General features: G+C 43.9%; 2 protein-coding genes across 2 annotated transcripts in view; one reads left to right on the top strand and one right to left on the bottom strand.

Moving 5' to 3' along the window:
• The window catches only part of dstyk (dual serine/threonine and tyrosine protein kinase), a 19,740-nt gene extending 16,177 nt beyond the window's left edge, over positions 1-3,563 (top strand). Inside the window, exons 11-14 of the mRNA XM_019880706.1 lie at positions 1,297-1,410; positions 2,094-2,208; positions 2,292-2,426; positions 3,010-3,563. Of these exons, the coding sequence (XP_019736265.1) occupies positions 1,297-1,410; positions 2,094-2,208; positions 2,292-2,426; positions 3,010-3,197 (552 nt within the window). The 3' untranslated portion in view covers positions 3,198-3,563. The remainder of the gene's footprint in view (positions 1-1,296; positions 1,411-2,093; positions 2,209-2,291; positions 2,427-3,009) is intronic.
• A 2,639-nt stretch (positions 3,564-6,202) lies between these two features.
• celsr2 (cadherin, EGF LAG seven-pass G-type receptor 2) overlaps positions 6,203-21,376 on the bottom strand; it is a 47,280-nt gene continuing 32,106 nt past the window's right edge. Inside the window, exons 6-34 of the mRNA XM_019881115.1 lie at positions 20,044-20,201; positions 19,533-19,696; positions 19,147-19,272; positions 18,346-18,512; positions 17,723-17,902; positions 17,527-17,640; positions 16,425-16,581; positions 16,204-16,345; positions 16,004-16,124; positions 15,613-15,796; positions 15,414-15,515; positions 15,168-15,262; positions 14,372-14,581; positions 14,069-14,252; positions 12,432-12,750; positions 12,096-12,263; positions 11,892-12,015; positions 11,511-11,711; positions 11,254-11,428; positions 10,404-10,516; positions 10,246-10,325; positions 10,040-10,166; positions 9,828-9,938; positions 9,542-9,672; positions 9,381-9,469; positions 9,045-9,209; positions 8,787-8,942; positions 7,732-7,972; positions 6,203-7,104 (exon numbers count right to left, since the gene is read on the bottom strand). Coding sequence (XP_019736674.1) covers positions 7,080-7,104; positions 7,732-7,972; positions 8,787-8,942; positions 9,045-9,209; positions 9,381-9,469; positions 9,542-9,672; positions 9,828-9,938; positions 10,040-10,166; positions 10,246-10,325; positions 10,404-10,516; positions 11,254-11,428; positions 11,511-11,711; positions 11,892-12,015; positions 12,096-12,263; positions 12,432-12,750; positions 14,069-14,252; positions 14,372-14,581; positions 15,168-15,262; positions 15,414-15,515; positions 15,613-15,796; positions 16,004-16,124; positions 16,204-16,345; positions 16,425-16,581; positions 17,527-17,640; positions 17,723-17,902; positions 18,346-18,512; positions 19,147-19,272; positions 19,533-19,696; positions 20,044-20,201 — 4,329 coding nt within the window. The 3' untranslated portion in view covers positions 6,203-7,079. The remainder of the gene's footprint in view (positions 7,105-7,731; positions 7,973-8,786; positions 8,943-9,044; positions 9,210-9,380; positions 9,470-9,541; positions 9,673-9,827; positions 9,939-10,039; positions 10,167-10,245; positions 10,326-10,403; positions 10,517-11,253; positions 11,429-11,510; positions 11,712-11,891; positions 12,016-12,095; positions 12,264-12,431; positions 12,751-14,068; positions 14,253-14,371; positions 14,582-15,167; positions 15,263-15,413; positions 15,516-15,612; positions 15,797-16,003; positions 16,125-16,203; positions 16,346-16,424; positions 16,582-17,526; positions 17,641-17,722; positions 17,903-18,345; positions 18,513-19,146; positions 19,273-19,532; positions 19,697-20,043; positions 20,202-21,376) is intronic.

The raw sequence follows: 21,376 nt of genomic DNA, 5'->3' as shown, positions 1-21,376 counted from the left end.
ATGGCAGGGAATGTGTTTACTTTTTTAGTTTTGATTTTGAGCAGCAAATTTGGAGTTACATATTGGTGCTCACCAGGAATGCATAGGCAAAATTGCACAAATTTTCACTTGAAAGAATAGTGGCGATCTTGGGATTTTTTTCTGTTCAATTTTCAAACTGTGTAAATTTAATACGCTTCATCTTCAGCATGTTTAGTGCCACTTTTGTAAGTAACCACGCCCCCGTCCAAGCCACGCCCCCGTCCAGGCCACGCCCCTTCCGCTTTTTTCATCACTCGCCATTGCCATGTATGATAAACTCGTTTCTCTTTGACGAGTCGATCCCATCTGGGGGTCATGGGAAACACCGAAACCCCCTCTAGTGTGGTACTTATTTCCAGTCTACTTTTTGGTAGCTGTCATTGTAGTCAGATATTTAGTGCTTTTTTTTCCCCAGAGGTTTTGAAGGCTTCATTGCCTCATTTACTAGCCTGTCAAAATAATGCGCTTGGTGCGTGACAGTCACATGTAGCGATAAACATTTTTCTTGGAATTTGTAGGCTGTTTTCTCTTCGGTTTCACAAATTGGCGTTCTGACATTTTCGAGGAACAAACTCTCCAAATAATTTTTTTTTTCATTATCTTTGCTAGCTTCTAGGTTTTGTTTTTTTTTTAAAAAAATTTATTTTTTTTAAACAAATGTATCACATGCCCGAAATGAGCAGTTTGAGTTGTTTGTACAGAGTCACGGGTGGCTGCTGCACTTGATTCTCTAAACAAAAATCCTTTCAGACTCTGAATATCAATGAAATGTTTCTTGTTCAGTATTTCTGTGCGGTACCAAATGTCCCACGAACCAGTTCCAGTCCATGGCCCGGTGATTGAGGACCGCTGCTTCAAATGACGTCAGACCTAAAGTCCGGCGTGATGTTAAAAATACAGATGCATCACAACAAATTAGAACATCAGGGAAAATTTGATTTCACTGGTCATTTCAAATCGGGAAACAACAGCTGTTTCATAATTCAGCTCAAGAAACAAAACATTTTTGATAGTTTTTGAATCTATGAAACCTTTCACTGATTATTTAGGTGCACTTGTGTGACAATTGCCAGAAGAAATGAGTCTCTGGCATCAAACTTTCACCTTTCGCCTTCCTGTCCCTGTTATGATTCTAATCTCACCCCCAAAGGTGGAAAATTGCCAGTTTATTTTTGGTCTCACTTTTTTTCTCCCCTGTCTGTGCCATTGATAAGAATTTCACAAGACTTTCGTGGACTTAAGTCATGTTCCTTTTTCTGTTTTGTTTCATGTCAGGCTGGTTTGTCACTGAGAGAGAGGCTTCAGATTGCGCTGGATGTTGTGGAGGGGATCCGTTTCCTGCACAGTCAAGGCCTTTTGCACCGAGACATCAAGCTCAAAAATGTTCTGGTAAGTGCGAACACGAGCGAGTGCTAAAATTGACAAGCCCACTTGTGTTATTGCATTTGAAGGCATTTGGATGTCCGAATTAACCAATTTGTTGGCCATCTGCGTAGACCTTGGATATTTTTGACTCATACTCACGTCATTGTTATTCAACCACACAGCAGTGCAATTGTTTTGTGGTGTCATGTAAACGTTGTGAAGATAAAAGAAGATTCAGGCCGAAAAACTACACCACTACTCTGCCACTATTTCTCTGGTTTACACATTCCATTCCCATTTTAACACTCAAGATTTGTTCTTCTTCTGTTGACTAATCATCGTTGAGCGGTGTGTCAAGTTCCCTCCACACCCATGCGTGAGAATTTGTACCCGCTGAATATTTATGCATTTTTTATCCCCTGCACTACAGTCTATAAACATATTTAAACTTACAAAAAAAAAAAAATTCCACACATTATAAATGTATTTTGAACACAAAATAAATTACAAGCACTAAATACCTAGAAAACACTGTACTGATTGTAGTATCGGTGTATTAGTCATGTGCCATTAAGAGGCGGGTCCTGGTGGTGTTATGTTGCCGTGTGAGTGCCTGGCCGTGAGCTGTGGCCGACTGCAGCTTCTGCGCGAGAGTGCTTATTGTTTTGACTGTTGTCTTTCATTCCTTCCTTCCTTTCACATCGTAGCTGGACAAGCAGAACCGGGCCAAAATCACAGACCTGGGCTTCTGTAAACCAGAGGCCATGATGTCCGGCAGCATTGTCGGAACCCCCATCCACATGGCACCGGAGCTGTTTACGGGTACTGTCGCTTTTTCGTCACACTGTCCCCGAACATAATGAATACAAATACACGCCTCTCCTGTTATTGCTGCCTGCTCACAGGAAAATATGACAACTCTGTTGACGTCTATGCCTTCGGGATCCTCTTCTGGTACCTGTGCACCGGTTCTGTAAAACTCCCGGAAGCCTTTGAGAAATGCTCAAGCAAGGACCAACTCTGGAATAATGTCAAAAAAGGTGATCACGCGTCCTCAATAGACGCATCGATAGATGCTTTCGATTGAAACAGTGGTGTCTTGAGATATGATTTTCATTTATTCTGTGACCATGCTCATTTTAAAAAAAAAAAAAAACTCCCCTGGCTCCTTCTGGCGTGCACACCTTGGTGTACGGATATATATGGAGACGGTCAGTTGTTTTTCGGAAATGATAAAAAATACATGCCTAAGAGTATTATTCTATTGTCAGTCTAGATGTGTTGCACCACTGCTTGTGTTCAAATGTCCGTTGCGTAAAGGGTTAGAACAGAGTGACCCAATGCTGCTGTATTTGTCAGGCCTTAATATGGCATTTTTCACCGTGTTGAGTTCACCACCACCATCCAGTGATTGTAGCTCAAATTTTTGCTCTCAAGTCAAAGCAAAAACTCAGTCGAACAAACAGCTCACGTTCCAAGTCAGGTCACTCATAGCTAAACACACCTGTGGATTTTTTTTCATCCTCATGGGATCGTTACGTCACTCACAAATCCCAACGTTTTAAAATTTATTCTGGAAAAGCACCCGTTTTAGTCACTTCCATGTCCCCGTGTGGCCTCCAGGTGCCCGACCCGAACGCTTATCCTCGTTCGACGAGGAGTGCTGGCAGCTGATGGAGGCCTGCTGGAACGGCGACCCTTCCCAGAGGCCCCTGCTCGGCATCGTGGAGCCCGGCCTGCAAAGCATCATGGTCCGCCTGTGCAACTACGACTCGGAGCAGAAAAGCAGCAGCCTGGAGGACTCGAACTGAAAACACTCCCGACAAACTAATGCACACGTCATGGGGATCGTGGTCGTCAAAATATATTTTTTTCCTCATATTTATGAAAGGACGCTTGATAGCCAAAAATTGTGACCCATGTCTTTGTCCTTGTTCACGTGTGGGGATTTATGTAATTTATGAGGGGATCCAGATGTTTGCAAAGATGTTTGTTTTATTGTTTATCTGTATAGAAGTCCTCCACTTTGACATGCTAACTGCCACTCATTCACAGAAAATGTTACTAGATGCAACTTTTAAATGTCGTCCGTTACAAGTATTGTGAGCAAAAAAAAGATAAGATACATTTTAGACTGTATTTAATGTCTGCATCTACACCAATACCCTTTTTTTAAATAAAAGGATCTGTTACAACAAGTCAGATGTTATTGCTATTGAAATACTTTTCCACCCTGTCTTGTCATGTGACACCCGAGATTCGACAGACTTGTCCCTGCTTCCCACTGGAACAAATGAATATACTGCAAGCCTTTTTCTTCCCCGCCTTTCCTTTTCTGTTTAGCTCCCACATGCAATTTCTCATTTGTTGATATAAATGTTTAAAAAAAACACATAAGCTAGATGTGGATGTACGTCGTTGGGTGTTAGAGGTGGCTTGAGCCAAGCCCGTGAGAACCTGACCTTGAGATCAAAGGTGAAATCCCTCTTCAGACGGAAAAATAGGGAAATTAGGATTGCTGTCATGTTCAATTTGATGTTGTAAGGGTTTTGTTTAAAGAAAGCCCCCCAAACTGCTGACCTTCCGCAACATCCACACCAATTCATTCAACTGCAACGAAATCAAATTATAACCTATACATAATTTTCACTCCGCAAAAATAAATAAATAAAGCAAATTTGAGGTATTAACAGCTTTGCAAAACTTAATTCATACAATTTTGGATAAAAGGTTAAAATAAACGTCACTGTATCAGTTTTGACAAACAAGGCATTATTTGGTTCAGGACAAAAAAAAATGAATGTAATTTCTGTAGTCTGCAGAGCCAAGCATCAGCGCCCCCTAACGGCGTTCTTTGGTTGTATCGTAGTTGGAAAAAAAGTGTGCCTCACAGTGCAGAGGTGCAGGGTTTGATTCCAGCTCAGGCCTTCCTGTGTGGAGTTTGCATGTTCTCCCCAGGCCTGCGTGGATTTTTTCCGGGTACTCCGGTTTCCTCCCACATTCCCAAAACGTGTGGGAGGTTAATGGAACACTCGAAATTGTCCCAAGGTGTGAATGTGAGTGCGAATGGTTGTCTGTCCTGGTGTGCCCTACGATTGGCTGGCAACCAGTTCAGGGTGTCCCTCACCTACTGCCCTCGGAGACGGCTGGGATAGGCTCCAGCACGCCCCTGCGACCCTCTGAGGATAAGCTGATTAGAAAATGGATGGATTAACCAACATTGAGCATCCTTAATTAGCCGTTAAAGTTGTTGCGGCATCTCTGCAGCCGTCTGGTTTCTAATGTCATGAGCGTCAGCTGTCAGAGGCGAATCAATTTGTAGTGAATTTGTAGAAATGCTTTGATGAGCACAAAAGCGAGCTTTTAAAAGTGAAGGCAGCTGATGCTGAGAAATGGATGCGGCTTCTTAGAGCATCGTGAGCCTAATCGCATCATGCTGTGTATTCAATCGCTCCCAGTGGCTTCTCGGCACGCTTGCGAGGAAACGAGCGTCTGACTCTTTCATGTCCTTAACACGAAGATTGAGCATTACTTCTCGCTGAGGGTCACACACAAGGCTGGAACACGGCTCGTATTGTTGGCCTCTGACCTTCATTTATAATGACCCTTTTTTATATATTTCTATCCAGTATGTGCCCATATATAGATATATTACGGAAATAACAAGAACAATTAAAAAAATAACGATCTTTAAAGGAAACGCCACATTTAAAGCACAAAGAATTTAATTCATATGTCCGGAAAATGGACAACAATAAACGATAAATAAATTGCTGCCAGTTGAGAGAATTTGCCACGGAATGTAGATTTTTTTTTTTCTCTTTCTGAATGCATCTCCTGCCAACAATAGATGTTTTTATCTCACTTTGTTTTACATTTACGAAACTGGTACTGTTCGATACTGATTATGATTGATGTCGCAATTCCTAGCATAATGATCCCTCGCAATTTTTGAACGTTTTAGAGCACAGGTGTCAAACTCAAGGCCCGGGGCCCAGATCCGGCCCGCCAGGTCATTTTAAGTGGCCCGCGAAAGCAAATCGTATGTGTCAACTTGGTAAAAATCTGTCCAGAAATGTCAAATTGTCATGTGTAATAAATAACGTTGAGATTATGCAATAATTTTACGACCCCGTTGACACTCACTTGAACAATAATTGAACAAACTATGAAAATTGACTTGACTGATTTCAAACCTAGTCATCTATTTATTCGTTGTGTACAAGTAATAATTTTGTGGTCTCACTGTCATCATGGCCCTCCGAGGGAAGATGTAACTCCAAATTGGCCCATGACTAAAATGACTTTGACACCCCTGAGGTTTATCTTTGGGCCAAAATTGGTCATCATCATTTTCTTGGACACAAAAAAATGGATGGGTATGGGACAAGGCAAACAAGAACCACAGAGTGCAGTGGCAGTCACAGAAACCCCATCTACAAGCTTTTTTTTTTTTTTTTAATGGTGGTGCAATGAAAACACATTTAAAGTCCACAGTTGGTCAACATGGCAAATTGTAGATTCCAAGAGAGACATCCCTACAATCAGTTTACATATTTACTTTCATTTACAGGCCACACTGTACAGTAAAAACAGATGACATGGCAATATTCATCATTTTGAATTATTTTACAAAAAACGCGCCACAGCTACTCTAGGAAAAAGAAAGCCGTTATTTCATGGATGGAAATGTGTCCTCCCCCGTTGGATGAAAAACAAAACCAGAGCGCTTCAAGTCCATCCCAAAAAAAAAAAAGTGCTCTCCTCAATTTCCAAAATCACGAAAATAGTATCAAAAATCCTTTTTTTAATTTTCTTTTTTAGGTGTACATACACAAGCAGATGTGTGCCCTTGTTGATATGAACCACAGGCTGGAAAAATTGACCTTCACTTGATTGTTGATGCTGCTTGGACAGACACGCACGCACGCATGCACGATGACATCAACTTAGCGCAGTCCGTTGTCACCAAGTTGTTTTAGCTGAATGTTCCCTGAATGTTTGCGAGCTTCATTGTTCCACAGATGTACACTATTAAAAAAAATGTACAAAATTTTAAAAAAAGAAAGAAAATTAGGGCGGCAAATGAAACCAAAAGTGCATTTTTTTAAATTCAAGTATGCCACAAATCTATTTGAAGGGAGATACTTATGTTCCGTCACGGTGCTCAAGCCTGAGCTTTGGCACACACACACACACACACACACACACACACACACACACACACACACACACACACACACACACACACAGAAAATGAGCTATTATGACTTAAGACTGGGCTAACTCCATTTTTAACATCATTTTGAAGTTAAGTGCAGAAACGATTCCAGAAAATGCAGATTTTTTTTTTTTTTTTTATCAGATGGATACTGGTTGAAATAGAAGTTTAGTGACATTTTTGACCTCAGGGTCAGCAGTCCGTTACTGTCCCCGCCAGATGTTATTGGAGCCATTACATTTTAAATCCTGCAATATGACAAAAAAATGGAATAGGCCCACTGTAGTTCTCGGTACTGTACAACACTCATGCACGCACACACACACACACACACACACACACACACACACACACACACACACACACCATCCTTCAGAATCCATAAAAAAAAAAAGTATTTTTAAAGGGGAAGTTCCAGCGACGAGGAAGGAGGCTCTATGACCTGCAAAGACACACCCCTCGGTCAGCGTGCTCACATGGCGGTGTTGCAGTGGCTGCTGGGAGAAAAGAAAAAACGGTGGTGGAAGGGCAGCAACACAAAAACAAAACAAACAAAAGAAGGCAAGGAACAATGAAATACACGTGTACACAAACACAGGTGGTGAGTGTGGATGAATGAAGAAGAAACCAAAAGCTCCTGATCAGTCGGAAAGAGGATCAGCGCTTCAGGGGATAAAATTAAAGAATAAAAATCTTGATATGATCATTTGGAAAGGCAGGGGAGACAGAGAAAGTGAGATGATTATTTTCAGTAGGGTCTTCTGGGATGATGCACTCATTATCATCCACCACAGCTAAAAATGATTGATAAATCCTCTTTGTATTTGGTGGATATAAGATGAGACAAAATCTGCCAGCGGGAAATGAAGATTTTAACCTACGTCACTGATTAAGAAGTTCATCTTAATATATTTGCCCATTTTAGGGCCCAACCGATTAGTCGGCCACTAATCGGGCGATACTTGGTCTTTCAAGATTTGCAAAATCGGCCAATTTTTACTTTATTATTTGTTGACACATTTACACAAGATGGCACAAGTCGAAGTCAGACAGCAATAAACACGTAAGCATGACACGAACACGAAGACAAGGCTGTAATGCGTGCTTGGGATGTGAGTACTCACTCTGATCCTGACGAGTCACCGTCCACCGTTCCTGCCTTGATGCTCACGGCGATGCCGTTCAACTGCTCAGGCAGGCTGGCCTTAGCGGTGGTGGCCATTCGCTCGCTACAGGCCGAGCCGTGAGGGGAGGCCGAGCCATGAGGGGAGGCCGAGCCCGCAGCGCCGTCGCACAGTTCGTTGTGGATGCGGTTGAATCCGTTCCTCTCTATGATCGGGGAGAGCTGCTTCTTCTTTAAGATGCCTGTGTGCCACACAATAAGCATCGAATGTAATGCCGCCAATTTAGAAACATCACAGACTTCAAATTTAAAGTCCTTTTTCGGATAAGCATAACCATAACCCATAACAAAACAATTTTCAGCAGCTTTTTCCAACAGCTTGTTTCTCGACCAACAATAAACTGTATCTAAGTCAGACTGAATTAGATCACTCATCAAAAAAAAGACTAAAACTGTCTGCTATTATCTGCAAAAGCACTACTGTATTGATTCAAAATCATTGATGTAGGTAAGAAAAATCTTTGGGTGAAGCATTGACCCTTGAGGCACACCAGATGTCAACATCATTCAAGTACAAGAATAGTCCTCATATTCACAGTTCACTTTTCCAGAATTCACAAATTCACATTTTTTTAAAATGTGGAACATATGCCACAAGATGGCGCTATAGATAGCTAATAGACAATCCATATTAGCACACTGTTCTTCCGCATTCGACAAAACCTGCAAAAGCACTTCCTCCTCACTCGAGTGAATGGCGAAGAGCACCCGTGGAAACTTTAAACACCCACAATGTCTTTTTTTCTAGCACAAGATGTCAAAAAAAAAAAAAAAAGAAACAGAAACACCAAAAAGCGCTGTTGTACATGCAGATGCGACAAAGACACTTCAGAACATCCCAAGTTAAACTAAATTTCTCTCAACATTAAAAAAATCTTTCATTAGAGATTAATCAATTCACGGCATCAAAAAACAAGGTGAATTCATGAATAATGAACTGAATTGGGGGGGCGGGGAAGGAATTAATGTATTCCTGAGACCATTTCAGTCATTTACCTTTGTGGGGGTGGGCATGCAGTTTGGGCATGGAGGGCAGCAGTACCGTCACCGTGTCGTGCATGCGTTCATCTGATGACTCGAGATTCATCTTGAGCTTGTCAGCATCTTTGAGATCTCCATCATTCACTGCTGCAGGCCAATATAGTCGACTGTCTGCACACAAATATAAAACATATTGTATTCACGTGTACTAAATGTTGTGGCCCGGGAGTCATTTGACAGCTGATGCCGAACATAGCAACACGTTGATTGTACCGTGCGCTGGAGGCCGTTTAGCTCCACTGGACGCCAAGTTTTCCCAGCATTCCTCAGGACGAAGGGGACCTTCCTCGTCCTCGCTGTCAGAGGAGTGCGTAGAAGCGTAGGAGCCGCTTTGGTCGTCTTCCAGGGACAGGTCGCTGTCTGAGTCGCTGTCACGGTCTGCACACAGGCGAGAGTGAGAGGACCGTGTGGGAAAAGAGCCGGGGAGGGAGGGGGGTGAAGAGGTTCCGTTTACCGTCATTCTCATGCTCGTTGGTTTCACGGTCTGCACACAGGCGAGAGTGAGAGGACCGTGTAGGAAAAGAGCCGGGGAGAGGGGGGTCCGTTTACCGTCATTCTCATGCTCGTTGGTTTTATGGAAGAGCGACGTGTGGTCGTTGAGGGCAATGTGCGATTGGCTGGTGCACAGGCCGTCGTCCCTGAAAAACACGAGAGCTTGTAAAAGTGCTCCTCTACCATCCAGCTCTTTATGCCCGCTCTTGGGTCCTCACCTCAGGACGAAAGGCACGTAGCTGTGCTGACTCTTGACACTCTGCATGGTGCCGTTCAGAGATACGCTGGACTCACCAAAGGGAAGATGGTACAACTTGCCGTCCGTGTAGTTGGTGTTGTATTTGTAGCCCTGGAACAGCAGAGATGCTAGCTTTTAGCGTTCTGCAGTCCCGTTGCATAATTTGTTGCCTCCGTTTCGGTTTTTTGAGTTATTCAAGTGTACTTTTCACAATAGCAGACCACGTATGACCGTATAACCAAGTGAGTTCGTGGCGAGGGACTTACTGATGATTTGGATTTGAGCATGTGATCGGGATGTTTGTGTCCACAGCAGTACTTCATGGCATTCCTTGCGTCTTTATTGAACACGATGCGGAAGAAGAAGATGAAAGGACCCTGGATGACGACAAAGGCAATGTTGAAGGACATAACAACACGCCCGCTGTGCCAACAACAATAAACGCTCACATTATCTGGAGTGAATTAAGAGGGCACACCTGCACACAGTTGAAGCCGGCAAACAGGTAATGGAAGATGATCATATCGCTGTTGACAGACAGCAAAGCCAGGAAGCAAGTGACTGAGACCAGGAAGAGGACAGCGCCTGCGGTCTTCAGGCCCGACCTGCGTGAGACAAAATAACTAAAATAAAATAAAAAGAAACGAGAAACGTGTTCGGTCAGCGGACTGGTCTGACACTCACACTTGAGGTCCCTTCTCCAAGCTTTGGCGTCTCAGTGCGCAAGATGCTCTGGATGACAAGATGTACAGGAAGACGTTCATCTGCGGGTACAAACATCAAACTGCATTGATGCTTCTTGTTCTGGACAGTTCAACTCGGAAGAATCCACCGGGACTCACCGACACCACCATAGCGATGGGGCCAGCAAAGCTCCAGATGAGGGTGTCATACATGGACAGCCAGCAGAAGTCTGGGTTGCCGTAGCCTTCAGGGTCCAATCCCACCGCCAAACCTGCCGAGCAAACCCATAAATCGTTATACTCTTCAAACTGCTGGGTTAAGTAACACAAATTGGATGAACTAGCTAGCGCAGCGCTGGGTCCAAAAAAAGAATTAAGTTATACTCTTCAAACTGCTGGGTTAAGTAACACAACTTGAATTACTTATACCCAGCGCACTGGGCTGAGGATTTGGAAATTTACAACTTCAGCACACAATTGTGTCCGAAATGGCTCTTCAATCTGCCCAAATCAAATATTCAACATCCCCAATCTGCCGGGTAAAAATAATTAACCCATCCTAAGATAAAAGTAACAAAGTCTGCTCAAAATTCACAGCAAGCGGGTTACAAAAACAACCCAGCATTTTTCTGTGTGCATACTAACAGTCCTAAAAAAAACAACAACAACAATTTGATTGAGAGGAATGGAGGAAAAGTGGTTAAGATGGCACGACTGTCTGTTTTATGTGTTGTGTTGTATTATTTTATCATTTTATGTTAAATGTTCTTTTGATGGCGGCGCGGGCACCCGCAGCGGCTCCTCTTGTTGTCTGTTTAAGAGGGAGGAAATTTCATCTGTGCTGTATACACATACAGCACATTTGACAATAAAGTTGTACTTGATACTTGGTACTTGAACAACAACAAAAAACATGGTTCTATGGTTTGAAGAGTGATAACTTCCCTCTGAGGGAAACCATAGCCATGATGTGGCCCGAAACAAAAACGCATCATATCAGGGTTTGGACCTGTGATGAAGGCAGGTACTCCCCAGCCAATCAGATAGTAGAACCTCATGGGCCCATAGTTGATGTCTCGAACTTCACTGAGCATTCGGTACACGTGCAGACCCTCCAGGAAAAGCCACGAGAACGTGCACAGGTAGAAGAAGTGCAGCAGGATGGCGATGACCGTGCACAAAAACTGCGGCAGGGGAAGCAGATTTTTTTTTGACTTCACTGAATAAAGGAGAAATTTTTAAAAAAAAACAACTCAAGCTGCTCACTGGATTGTCAGCCTGGTTGATCCCCAGGATGAAGACGAGCTCGGAGAGGAAGAGGGCGGTGGTGCCGTTGTTCATGATGCTGGTCTTGTTGCACTGCATGGCTCGCAGACACAGGAGGAAGACGGCGGTGAGGAAGAGGAAGCCAAGGGTGACTCCAACGGTGCTCCACGAGAGGATTTTAATGGGCAGGATCTCACCGTTCTGATAAAAATAACATGCAGACATTTTTTTTTTTTTTTTTTAAATCCAGATTTCCATTATAGGTCTGTGGTGGCCTTGTTCATCTTTTGGGCTGGTGCAAGTGGAACTGTTCAATGTCCTCCAGTGTTCCCATTTGTTTACAAAACTGAGCTGACTTCATGACCTCATTTGCATTGTTACCTCTCTCCTGGAGATGTCCATGAGCACAGCGAAGCTTGTCATGTGATAGCACTGACAGCTTATGTGAGTGTTGTTTCGAAAGACCACCTCACATCCCTTTGCTGACCAGCCGCCCGTTCCAGCTCTGATATGACACAATCATCAAACGTGACAACGTCAACAACACAATCTCATCTTGTCTCCCGGTATGTGTGCGCACTCAACAGTATGGTGTGGTTCCAGAAGACGCAGATGGGTTTAGAGCGCTCTTCGGTGGTGACCAGGCGGAATTGCACGGTGATGGGTTTGTCAAGCGGGTGCTGCAGCAGCTCGTCGTTGTCGTGAACGGTGATGCTCACCACCGGGGTGTTGATTACCGGACGCTTTGGCACACTGGGGGTTAAAAAAAGGTAAATTCATCCATGTTATAGAGTGCGTGGCAGTTGAGACTATCCCAGCTGACTTTGGACACTCTGAACATGCTGCCAGCAAGCTGCTGGGCACATTTAAATCTTTGAAATATCTTTTTGAAATGTGGGAGCACATGCAAACTATTCTTACCGGAGACTTCTCTTGTCAGGGTCGTAGCTCTCAGGTAGAAGAGACGCCAGACTGTGGAAGATGATCACGCTGGCGACGGCGTCCGGCTGGTTGTCGTCGGGATGGCGTCGCTTCCTGTTGGCGGAGCGGTTCCTCAGCGAAGATTCTGGAAAAACTTCCAGGTTCCTGTGGCCTTTGGTGTCCACAGGCGGCTGGAAAACCGAGTCGGGAAGAGTGACGGTGGTCTCCTGGTCGGCGGGGCGGGGGCCCCTAAGGGACTGGTACCGCGGAAGTTTCGCCCCGGCGAAATTCATCTTTTTCAGACGGTCCACTGAGATGACTGCATAGGACAAAATTAAATAGGTCCAGAATCTCAAAGTGTACTTTTCACAACCAATATGAGTATTGTATCTCTGCTGCTTTCCTCACCCTGTCCTGGTAGAAAACTATTTTTGGAGGTATTTTTGTATAATGACCTCAAGAGTATATTAAATTGTTGACTGTAAAAAATATAGAAATTTAAAAAAAAATTTTTTTAAAACGAAAATGTAAACGATTGCATTATATAAATTAATAATAGATTACCAGTATGTTGAATGAGACTGTGGTGTTTTTTTTTGGGGGGGGGGAGTGTTATAATATTTTGCAACTGATGATTTATATCATTCGATACTATCACAAACATAACACTTCAATGTAATCATCCATCCGTTTTCTTCCACGTATCCTGGGTTGTGTCACTTGGGCAGCAGTCAAAATGAAGACCAGACTTCTCACTCCCGAGTCACTTCGAACTCTATATCAAAATACTAATAGTTCCTTTAAATTATCGTGGTTATTATGAATACTATTTAGAATTATGATTTTCGTGAAATATGAATGTATACGATGAAAAAAAAAATCACATTCAAGCAGCAGTCAAAATGAAGACCAGACTTCTCACTCCCAAGCCACTTCAAACTCTATATCAAAATACTAATACAGTAGTTCCTTTAAATGATCATGATTATTATGATTACTATTTAGAATTCTGATTATCGTGAAATATGAATGTATACGATTAAAAAAAAATCACATTCACGTTCCTATTCCCAAAGAATGAGTGATATTGAAAATGGCTGCATGGTTGTTGTCTGTTGTAAGGTCGTCTCAATATCAGATGGCCACTAGAGAGCGCTATGGTACTACCCCACCATTTGCAAAGAAGGCATGAAAAAAATTTAAATAAATAAAACAGGAAAATACAAATAAATTGAAGTAGTCATCAGACTTACTGACTTAAGTTAACGTCAGACCTGCTTGGTAGAATTTTGTCAAGCTGTCTTAGTGAACGCTTAAAAGACTGCATGTCAAAGTGTTTCAGAAGTTACGAACTGGAACTGAAGTAGAAAAATAAACTGTCTTTCATATTCATCCATAGCTCATTTGTCTTTAGTTTGGCACAAGCCTAACGTCGACGAAAACATTTATGTATCACAAATCAGATATTGTTTAGTATAACACAGATTTATTACTCATGTTTGTTAAAAAAAAAACACAGGAACAGGACCTTTGAAAAATTAATCTCATTTTAAATTGCAACTGCAATATTGAGGGGTACAAAAAAAATCGCAATTATATTATTTAAAAAAAACTTTCAGCCCTAGTATGAGGCTCACCAATATTTGGTGTGACGATGGTAAAGGGGCTGAGGTAGGTCTTCCTCATATTCTGCGCCAGAGTGTTGGCATATTCCTCGTAGCGGCGCAGCAGCGATGCCGTGCCGCCCTCCGTGTGCTGTATGAGCTCCCAGTGTGGACGCGTTTCTGGAGAAAGGATGGCACTGCCCACGCGGACCAGATTCTGCGAGGCAAGAGCCAGAGGAGATCAGAGGCCCCCCTCACCGGTGACATCATCCAGCTCATTTGACCCAACTTGATTGAAAAAGCCGAAGCGGCGCGGTGCCGGTGTTTGTTTGGTACCTCGGTGAAGTGGACGTCCTGCGTGGCCGTGAGGTTGAAGCCTTGCTGCTTGCTCTCATGATGCAGTAGCCTCTGAGTAAGTCCATAGGCCACTTTCACATCGCTGCCATAGTACTTCTCTGTGTGTAATGTGGCGTTGGCCAACATGGCCGCTGTCTGTTGGACGCGGGCCGGGTCCAGCAGGGAAGCATTATGGGAAAACCTTTCAGACTGGGAGAGGACATGAAGACATGATTATGTGACATAACGTGGGGATTTATTTAGTTACAGTTTTTTTTTTCAACAGTAAAAAAAAAAAAAAAATGGGGGGGTTGGTCCTTACTGAGCTAAAGTGCAGAATGATAATTACACAAAATCATAAAACGAAACAAATCTGTCTTATTTGAATTGGACAATTTTCTAAAATAGTGTTTAGTGTCATCGTTGAAAGAGTGTGAAATGTCAAATAAAGTATTTTTTTTTTCTTTTCACAAACGATCGATTATAATATATTTATTTCTAATTTCACTTCAGCGGTCGACTTGAATGATCTGTTTAACTCAGGACAGCAGAGGTAGCAAGCATTTAGAAGAAATGTTTAAGGTAAAAACGTTTTGGCCGGTGGGGATCAAACTATGATTTAGAAGACTGTTTAAACAAGATGATGATATGAAAGAAAAAATCCTTTGAAAAGGGTAATGCATGACATCTGATGCATGCGCCGTAACATTGCTTTCCCTGCATTTCAAAATGACAAATATTTGAACCTTTGGCAATTGCTTTAAGGAGCAAAGAGAGAAAGAGAGACGCCACCCACCAGCACTCTCAGCTGGCTGAAGGTGACCGATGTGCAGTTGAAGAGATTAGGAGGCAGCCAGCCCTTGTGCTCGTCACAGTGGCGAATGGCCGTGCCTGTGACGGGAAAGGAGGAGGAAGAGGAGGCGTGCGTTGTTATTACACGAGGTGGGAAATAGACTGCAGCTTAAAAAAAAGGCTCCGGGCGACCTCCATGCCTTGCCATTATTTTATGGTAATCAGAGCGTCAGCTGAAAAGACATCCTACCCAGAGTCCCCTTGGGGCAGGGTACTGCTGCAGGGAGCCCAAACTTGGTCCGGGGCCACCAGATTCCAGCCTGGATGGCCTGAGGGCAGCTGTCATAGATGACTGGCACAGAGCAGAGTGTTGGGGAGTGGGGGTGTATTTAGCGTGCAAAACATCGTAAATGGAGATGAACTTGAGTGTAAATGTGACGGGCTGTTACCTTCGCAGCCGTTAGCAGAAACCTCGGCGAAGGGGTTGTCGCAGCGGTTGCACTGACGTCCGATCACGCCTGATTTACACTGGCACTGACCGCTCTCGCGCTCGCATGTTCTGGAAAAGGAGCCCACCGGGTAGCAGTCACACAGCAGGCATGTGTTGCTGCCTTCGGGACGGTAGTGATTGTCCTACAAAGGGCACAAACACATTATTTACGGGTGTGAGTGTGTGTGTGTGTGTATTTGCTGCAATACACACATCGAAACAAATGACATATTATAATACTTCAGCACGGGCAAAAATTTTGAGACACTTGGCCACTTGAAAGCCTTAACTCATATGCAAACAGTGCACACATATTTTAAATCAGTGATTGTGACCAACGACGCACTTACCTTACAGCGACACTCTCCACTGGTCTTGTTACAGTCCAAATCAAACCCGCGTTCAATGGGACAGTGACATGGCCCGCAGGTCTTGTGACCCCACCAACCTCGGGGACAGGGCAGGTCAGTCCTGGAGGGACGCAAGTACAGTCACATACTTTAAAAAAATCCCGGCATACTCCCGATTCGTTTATGTGGGGTAAATGTACTTTTTATCGCAGTAATCGCCAAAGTAGTTGTGTGGACAATCACATGTGTAACCGCGGGAGGAGCTGGTCTTCCTGGTGCACGTGGACTCGTGCTCGCACAGGTTGAGCGTGCACGCATCCGTGCAGTTGGTGCCGTAGTAACCTGCAAACAAGTAAATGATGCAAGCGGGTCATGTAATAAATGGATCATTTCAAAAAATATTGCATGAAATGATGCTGACCGGGACGACATGTGCACGAGTAGCTGTCCCAGTCGTCGCTGCAGTAGCTGTTGGCGGGACACGGGTTGGAGCCGCAGGGGTCGGGCACGTTGCAGCCCACCTCCACGTTGACCTTCCTGGCTTGACTCAGACTCAGAGCGCCACCAACCCGCAGACCCTGCACGGAGACAAACGCCATCTTTCCTACCAAGGGCTGCATTGATATACCATCACCATGCTTAGTTGAAAGTCTCAGTAAAGTGAAAATAAAAACATCCCCTTGATGGGAAAAAGTGTTGGGACACCTGGCAAGAAAAGGGCAGGCTGATAATGGGCAAAAGTAGTGGGACAGGGAACAGATACGGGGGTGTCCACTTAAAAACTCTTTCAATGCCAACAGTTTAAAAAAAAAAGGTAATCTATTGAATGTGAGCCAATTCTAAGCATTCTGGCTGACTCTCAAGACTCATAGAATACTGTGTTTTATGACTGACATGTACACAAAGACACTACCAAATGAAATATAAGACTCTCTTCTGTCATCACAAAAAAAAAAAAGTTACAAATCTACCTTATTCCGTTTTTTAATAATCAGCAGTAGAACATGGCTTGGTTTCACCCAAATCAACTATTTTGGTCCCCCAAAAAATGCAGAAAATAAGCTTTGTACAAATATATTTGATGCTCAACAGTGACTTTGATGCTAAATATTTGTTATTTATTGCTTGACGGATGCCTCAGTCCTTTTATTCAACCAAATACTAACAATGACAATGAAAATGTGACTTTGATGGCAAAATAATGTATTTACAAATCATCACCAACAGTAGTAGTAGTATTTAATTGTGTGTACACGTGTGTGTGTGTGTGTGTGTGTGTGTGTGTGTGTGTGTGTGTGTGTGTGTGTGTGTGTGTGTATCTACATATGTATGTATGTATGTATGTATAGATTTATGTATGTCATCGTTCCTATTTTGACACGTCATAGGCTCTTCAAGAGGGACACGTAGCAGGAAAAGAACATTTGGCAGACGGGGGGCTTCCGCAAACCGTTCCCACATGGTTGTAATTGGTAGATACATTTGATCTCGAAGTGTGTGTCGCGTTTAGAGAGGGGTCTCACTTGTATGCAACCACGGAAGCCATGCCGAATTTTCCCATCAGGCATCATTAAACCTCCAACACTCACAGCCTTCAGCTTGGACTCCTGCAACTCCCCATCCACCTGCATACTGGCCTGAAACAAACAAGAAGACATTCAGTGCGGGAGTACTGACCTAACAAAATTGTCATGAATACATAATGCCATGTTTTCTCACCAGGTAGAGTCCGTGGTCTACTGACAGAACGGCTTTATGATGGCCCGCCGGCCCGCCCAAACTGCTGATATCCAGTTGCAAATGATGCCAGTCGCCGTCGTTTACCAGCACCTCCTCCACTCGGGACAGCGTGGAGTCCTCCCCCCTGTGCAGTCCCATCAGCACACTTCCGCCACGCAGCTGCAAAGGCAGAAAGGTGAAAAAAAGGACAGAGGCGGCAGGCAGGGGAGTGAATCAATAACAGATGAGCACAGAGCAGGAGAATATTAAGTAAAAGCACAAAAGCATTTGGAAAGTTAGCAGAGAGCAGGAAATGTCAATTTGCCACAGTTTGCCACTGTAATGAAGAGAAATGGCCATTTTCAGACCCTTTTCAAGTCCAGTCAATATAAAATGAGGAGCTGGGATTAAATGTGTGGCGTCTGAAAAGACATCTAAATACATCTTTGGGAGTGAATGAGTTAAAACACCCAGATTGTATGCCATTCTATGGCCCTGAGGAATAAACTGACATTTCTGTGTATTGCAACACGTGAGCAGAAAATTAGCATCTGATGCAACGGGCGGCAAAGAAGAGCGCTTTGGTTTGTGTTTCAAGTGCTTAAAGCCAAGATCGATCTCACCTGCAGCGTGAGATTGTGCCGCAGTCCGGAAGAGATGTGCAGCAGCATGGCGCCGGCTTGACGGGTGCGCAGCATCAGCTCCACGTGCCATGGCACGGAGGTCGCTGTCGCCAGGTTGTTCCATTGCAACAGGCTGTTGCCCAGGAAACGCTGCGGGTTGGCCATCACTGTAGAGAACATATCATCTTGATATTGGCTGGAATTTCTAAAGATGTCAAACAACACGTGATGGTTGAACAGTCATCATGCACGATGTCAGAAAATCTCAGGGAGGCACGGCGCCCTGGTGGTGAGGACGTTTGCCTCTCAGGGTTCGAATTTTGGCTCCTCCTCAAAGCGCAATTCATGGCAGGTCGACTAAACTGAAAAAAAAAATGGCGTGTTGAATTTATTCAGTTTTATTTCATCAACTAGTTGCACAAAATAAAATAATCTGGATCCAGATAATTTTTTTGCACCTTGTACTTAGGCCTCTAGTTTCATAGACAGATGCTCATGCCCTAAAAACGGACATATCTTCAATTTCATGCCTTGGAAAAACTAGTGTGTTTGAGAATTGGGCAGATTGCGCTGAGCCATGATGGCCGTTCTGGCGGAACGGGGGCATTTTCTTTTACACGCCCCCGGCGCAGCTGACAATATGGTGACAGAAAGTAGACTAGACATCAGACCACCTATCAGCGGGTCTAAGTTGTGGCGCAGGTGATGTCACGCGATATTGGTGCCACTGATTCTGCGCATTGGTTCTGCGCTTCTCTGATATGTGCTGTGGATGTCATTAAACTTCATTCCCTGCCTCACCTCTTTCACAATTTCTTCCCCCGAATCCGAGCGGGCAGTTGCAGCTGAAGGAGCCCCACAGGTTGACACAGGTCCCTCCATTCAGACACGGGTTGTTGGTGCAGAAGTGTCTTTTGGCGGAACATCCTGGCAAGGTGAACATAAAATAAAAGACATTCATATTCACTTCTGGTGTGTTCCTACTTCATTATTTCATCACAGCAGCAAAGAAGTGAAGATAGCAGACTGTTGCAGTCATTTGCTCCTGATACGCCTTCCCTGCTGTGCTCATTATAATCAGTGCTTGCTCTCTCTCACTTGGCAGCTCTCACGCACACACTGACTACCACACTGAACCAAAGCAAATCCGTCGGAGCTTTTGAGTGTCGAATGTTGTCGCCGCATACCGGGCAGCGTGCCGTTGTTAGCGATGTAGCCGGCCATGTCGACGCGTTGGTTGTCTACACGCAGATTCTTCATGCAGCCCACGAATTGGTGGTTTCGGACAGGAAAGTCTTCTGGGAGTTTAGGGACCCCTCCGAGGAGCAGCGGGCCGGTCAGGTCCAGTGATCTGATGGCACAGAACACATGAACATTTCATACATTGCAGTTCTGCTTCAAAAGATATCATCGGCACTCATTAAAGGAGAAATGCATTAAAAAAAATCATAACAGAAATAGTGCGCAGTGTTGCTATTAGTGCCTGCAGATAAAACCAGCAAAGTAGTAAACATCGTGGAAAAATGTAACACCCTGGAGATGTGGAACTTCATTTCAGGAGTTTACTCCTAATGAGCACACTGCAAAGAAAGTTGTGTGCTAAATTATGGAAGTGAATAATAAAAGTCGTGAGAAGATGCCGCTGCAAGAACTTTATTTACACCACCACTGCAGGAAATTGTATTGATTTATTCTCACTTTTTGCTCCCCGATTGGCTTCCCTGTGCGGAGCAGGTGTAGTTTCCAATCACGTGACCGAATCTCAGAGCCACAGGGTTGTCGCAGTTGTCCACAGTCACCACCACCACCTTCTGGTCGGAGGGACCCTGTGGCAGGCCGGCCTGGTTTACAATGGGCTTTGAGAAACACGGAAAACAAAAATTATCTCAAGATATTGCTTAATTTTTTACAGAATTCTTTACAAAATATTATAGGGAGCTATTTTCCTTGTTAAAAAACACATTCCAAAATGTTTTTTAGGGAGACGAGAACAGATTAATGGCATTTCCATTCATTTCAAAGGGGAAACATTTTTTGAGATACGTACAAGAGTTCTGAGTTACCTGTCCTCTGATATTTGAAATATTTTGGAGACCTTTACAGGTACACGAGACTGCCGAATAATAAGAACAGTTATCAGTCCAATTCAAACCCCAATAATACCGTAATCATATTTTAAAAGTTTATTTTAAGCACATTAACAATTGTGTACAGTACTTTCTAATATCTGTGGCTCCTTTCTGATTTGTTCTTTGTTCATGCAAAACCTTGTGTCCGTCAACCTAGTGGAAAATAGCTTGTTCAGATTGACAGATTAAAGTATAAACGGAAGCACAAGTAGACTCGCACGGCTATTTTAAGACACTGCAGTATTTTTGGTTACGAAGCAATCCTAAATAGCAGTGGCGTTAAGAAAATATTGTATTGTTCTGCCGCATTGTGGCAAAGATTATTTGGTAAATCAGCAGTGATTCCAGCCAGTGCAAAGCTCCACACAGCTTTTTGAGGCAGCTTAGACGACGGCGCAGCTTTGAAACTGGGAAAGATCAGCCACATGATCTTTTGCCTTGAGCCTTTTTCGGCTTGTCGCTCTGCTCCCAAAAATCTGCTTATCCCAGCTGCTGTTGTGCGTTTCGATAATTCATACAACAGCTAACGGCAGCGTATGGCGAGATCACGCGCACACGCACAAATGGTCGACCCTCAGCAGGACATCATCCCTGTCAACAAAGGGTCGTCTTCATTGTCTGAGAAGCCAATTGTGGGGAGGCGGAGTTTGGGGACAAAAAAAAAAAGCAAGAGGGTGGAGGGGGTGTGGTCTGCGGGGGCCAAGAATGACGATCCTATCAATAAAGGTCACGAACTCTTTTCAAACTGGGCAGTTTCTCTGAGGTCACGCCAAGCTCATTTTAACTCTAAGCATGGGTTCAAGCTGCTGCTGCAAACATTGAGCAAAGAAATGACCAAGCCCGCCTAATAACGCCCCTCCCGTCACCCCCCCCCCCCTCCACCCCCGCAGCGCAGCTGACCG

This window comes from Hippocampus comes, unplaced genomic scaffold, assembly GCF_001891065.2.
Source record: "Hippocampus comes isolate QL1 unplaced genomic scaffold, H_comes_QL1_v1.1 scaffold68, whole genome shotgun sequence".
NCBI lineage: Eukaryota > Metazoa > Chordata > Actinopteri > Syngnathiformes > Syngnathidae > Hippocampus > Hippocampus comes.
Note: the sequence above shows the minus strand (reverse complement) of the source record. Positions and strands in the feature narration are given on the sequence as shown.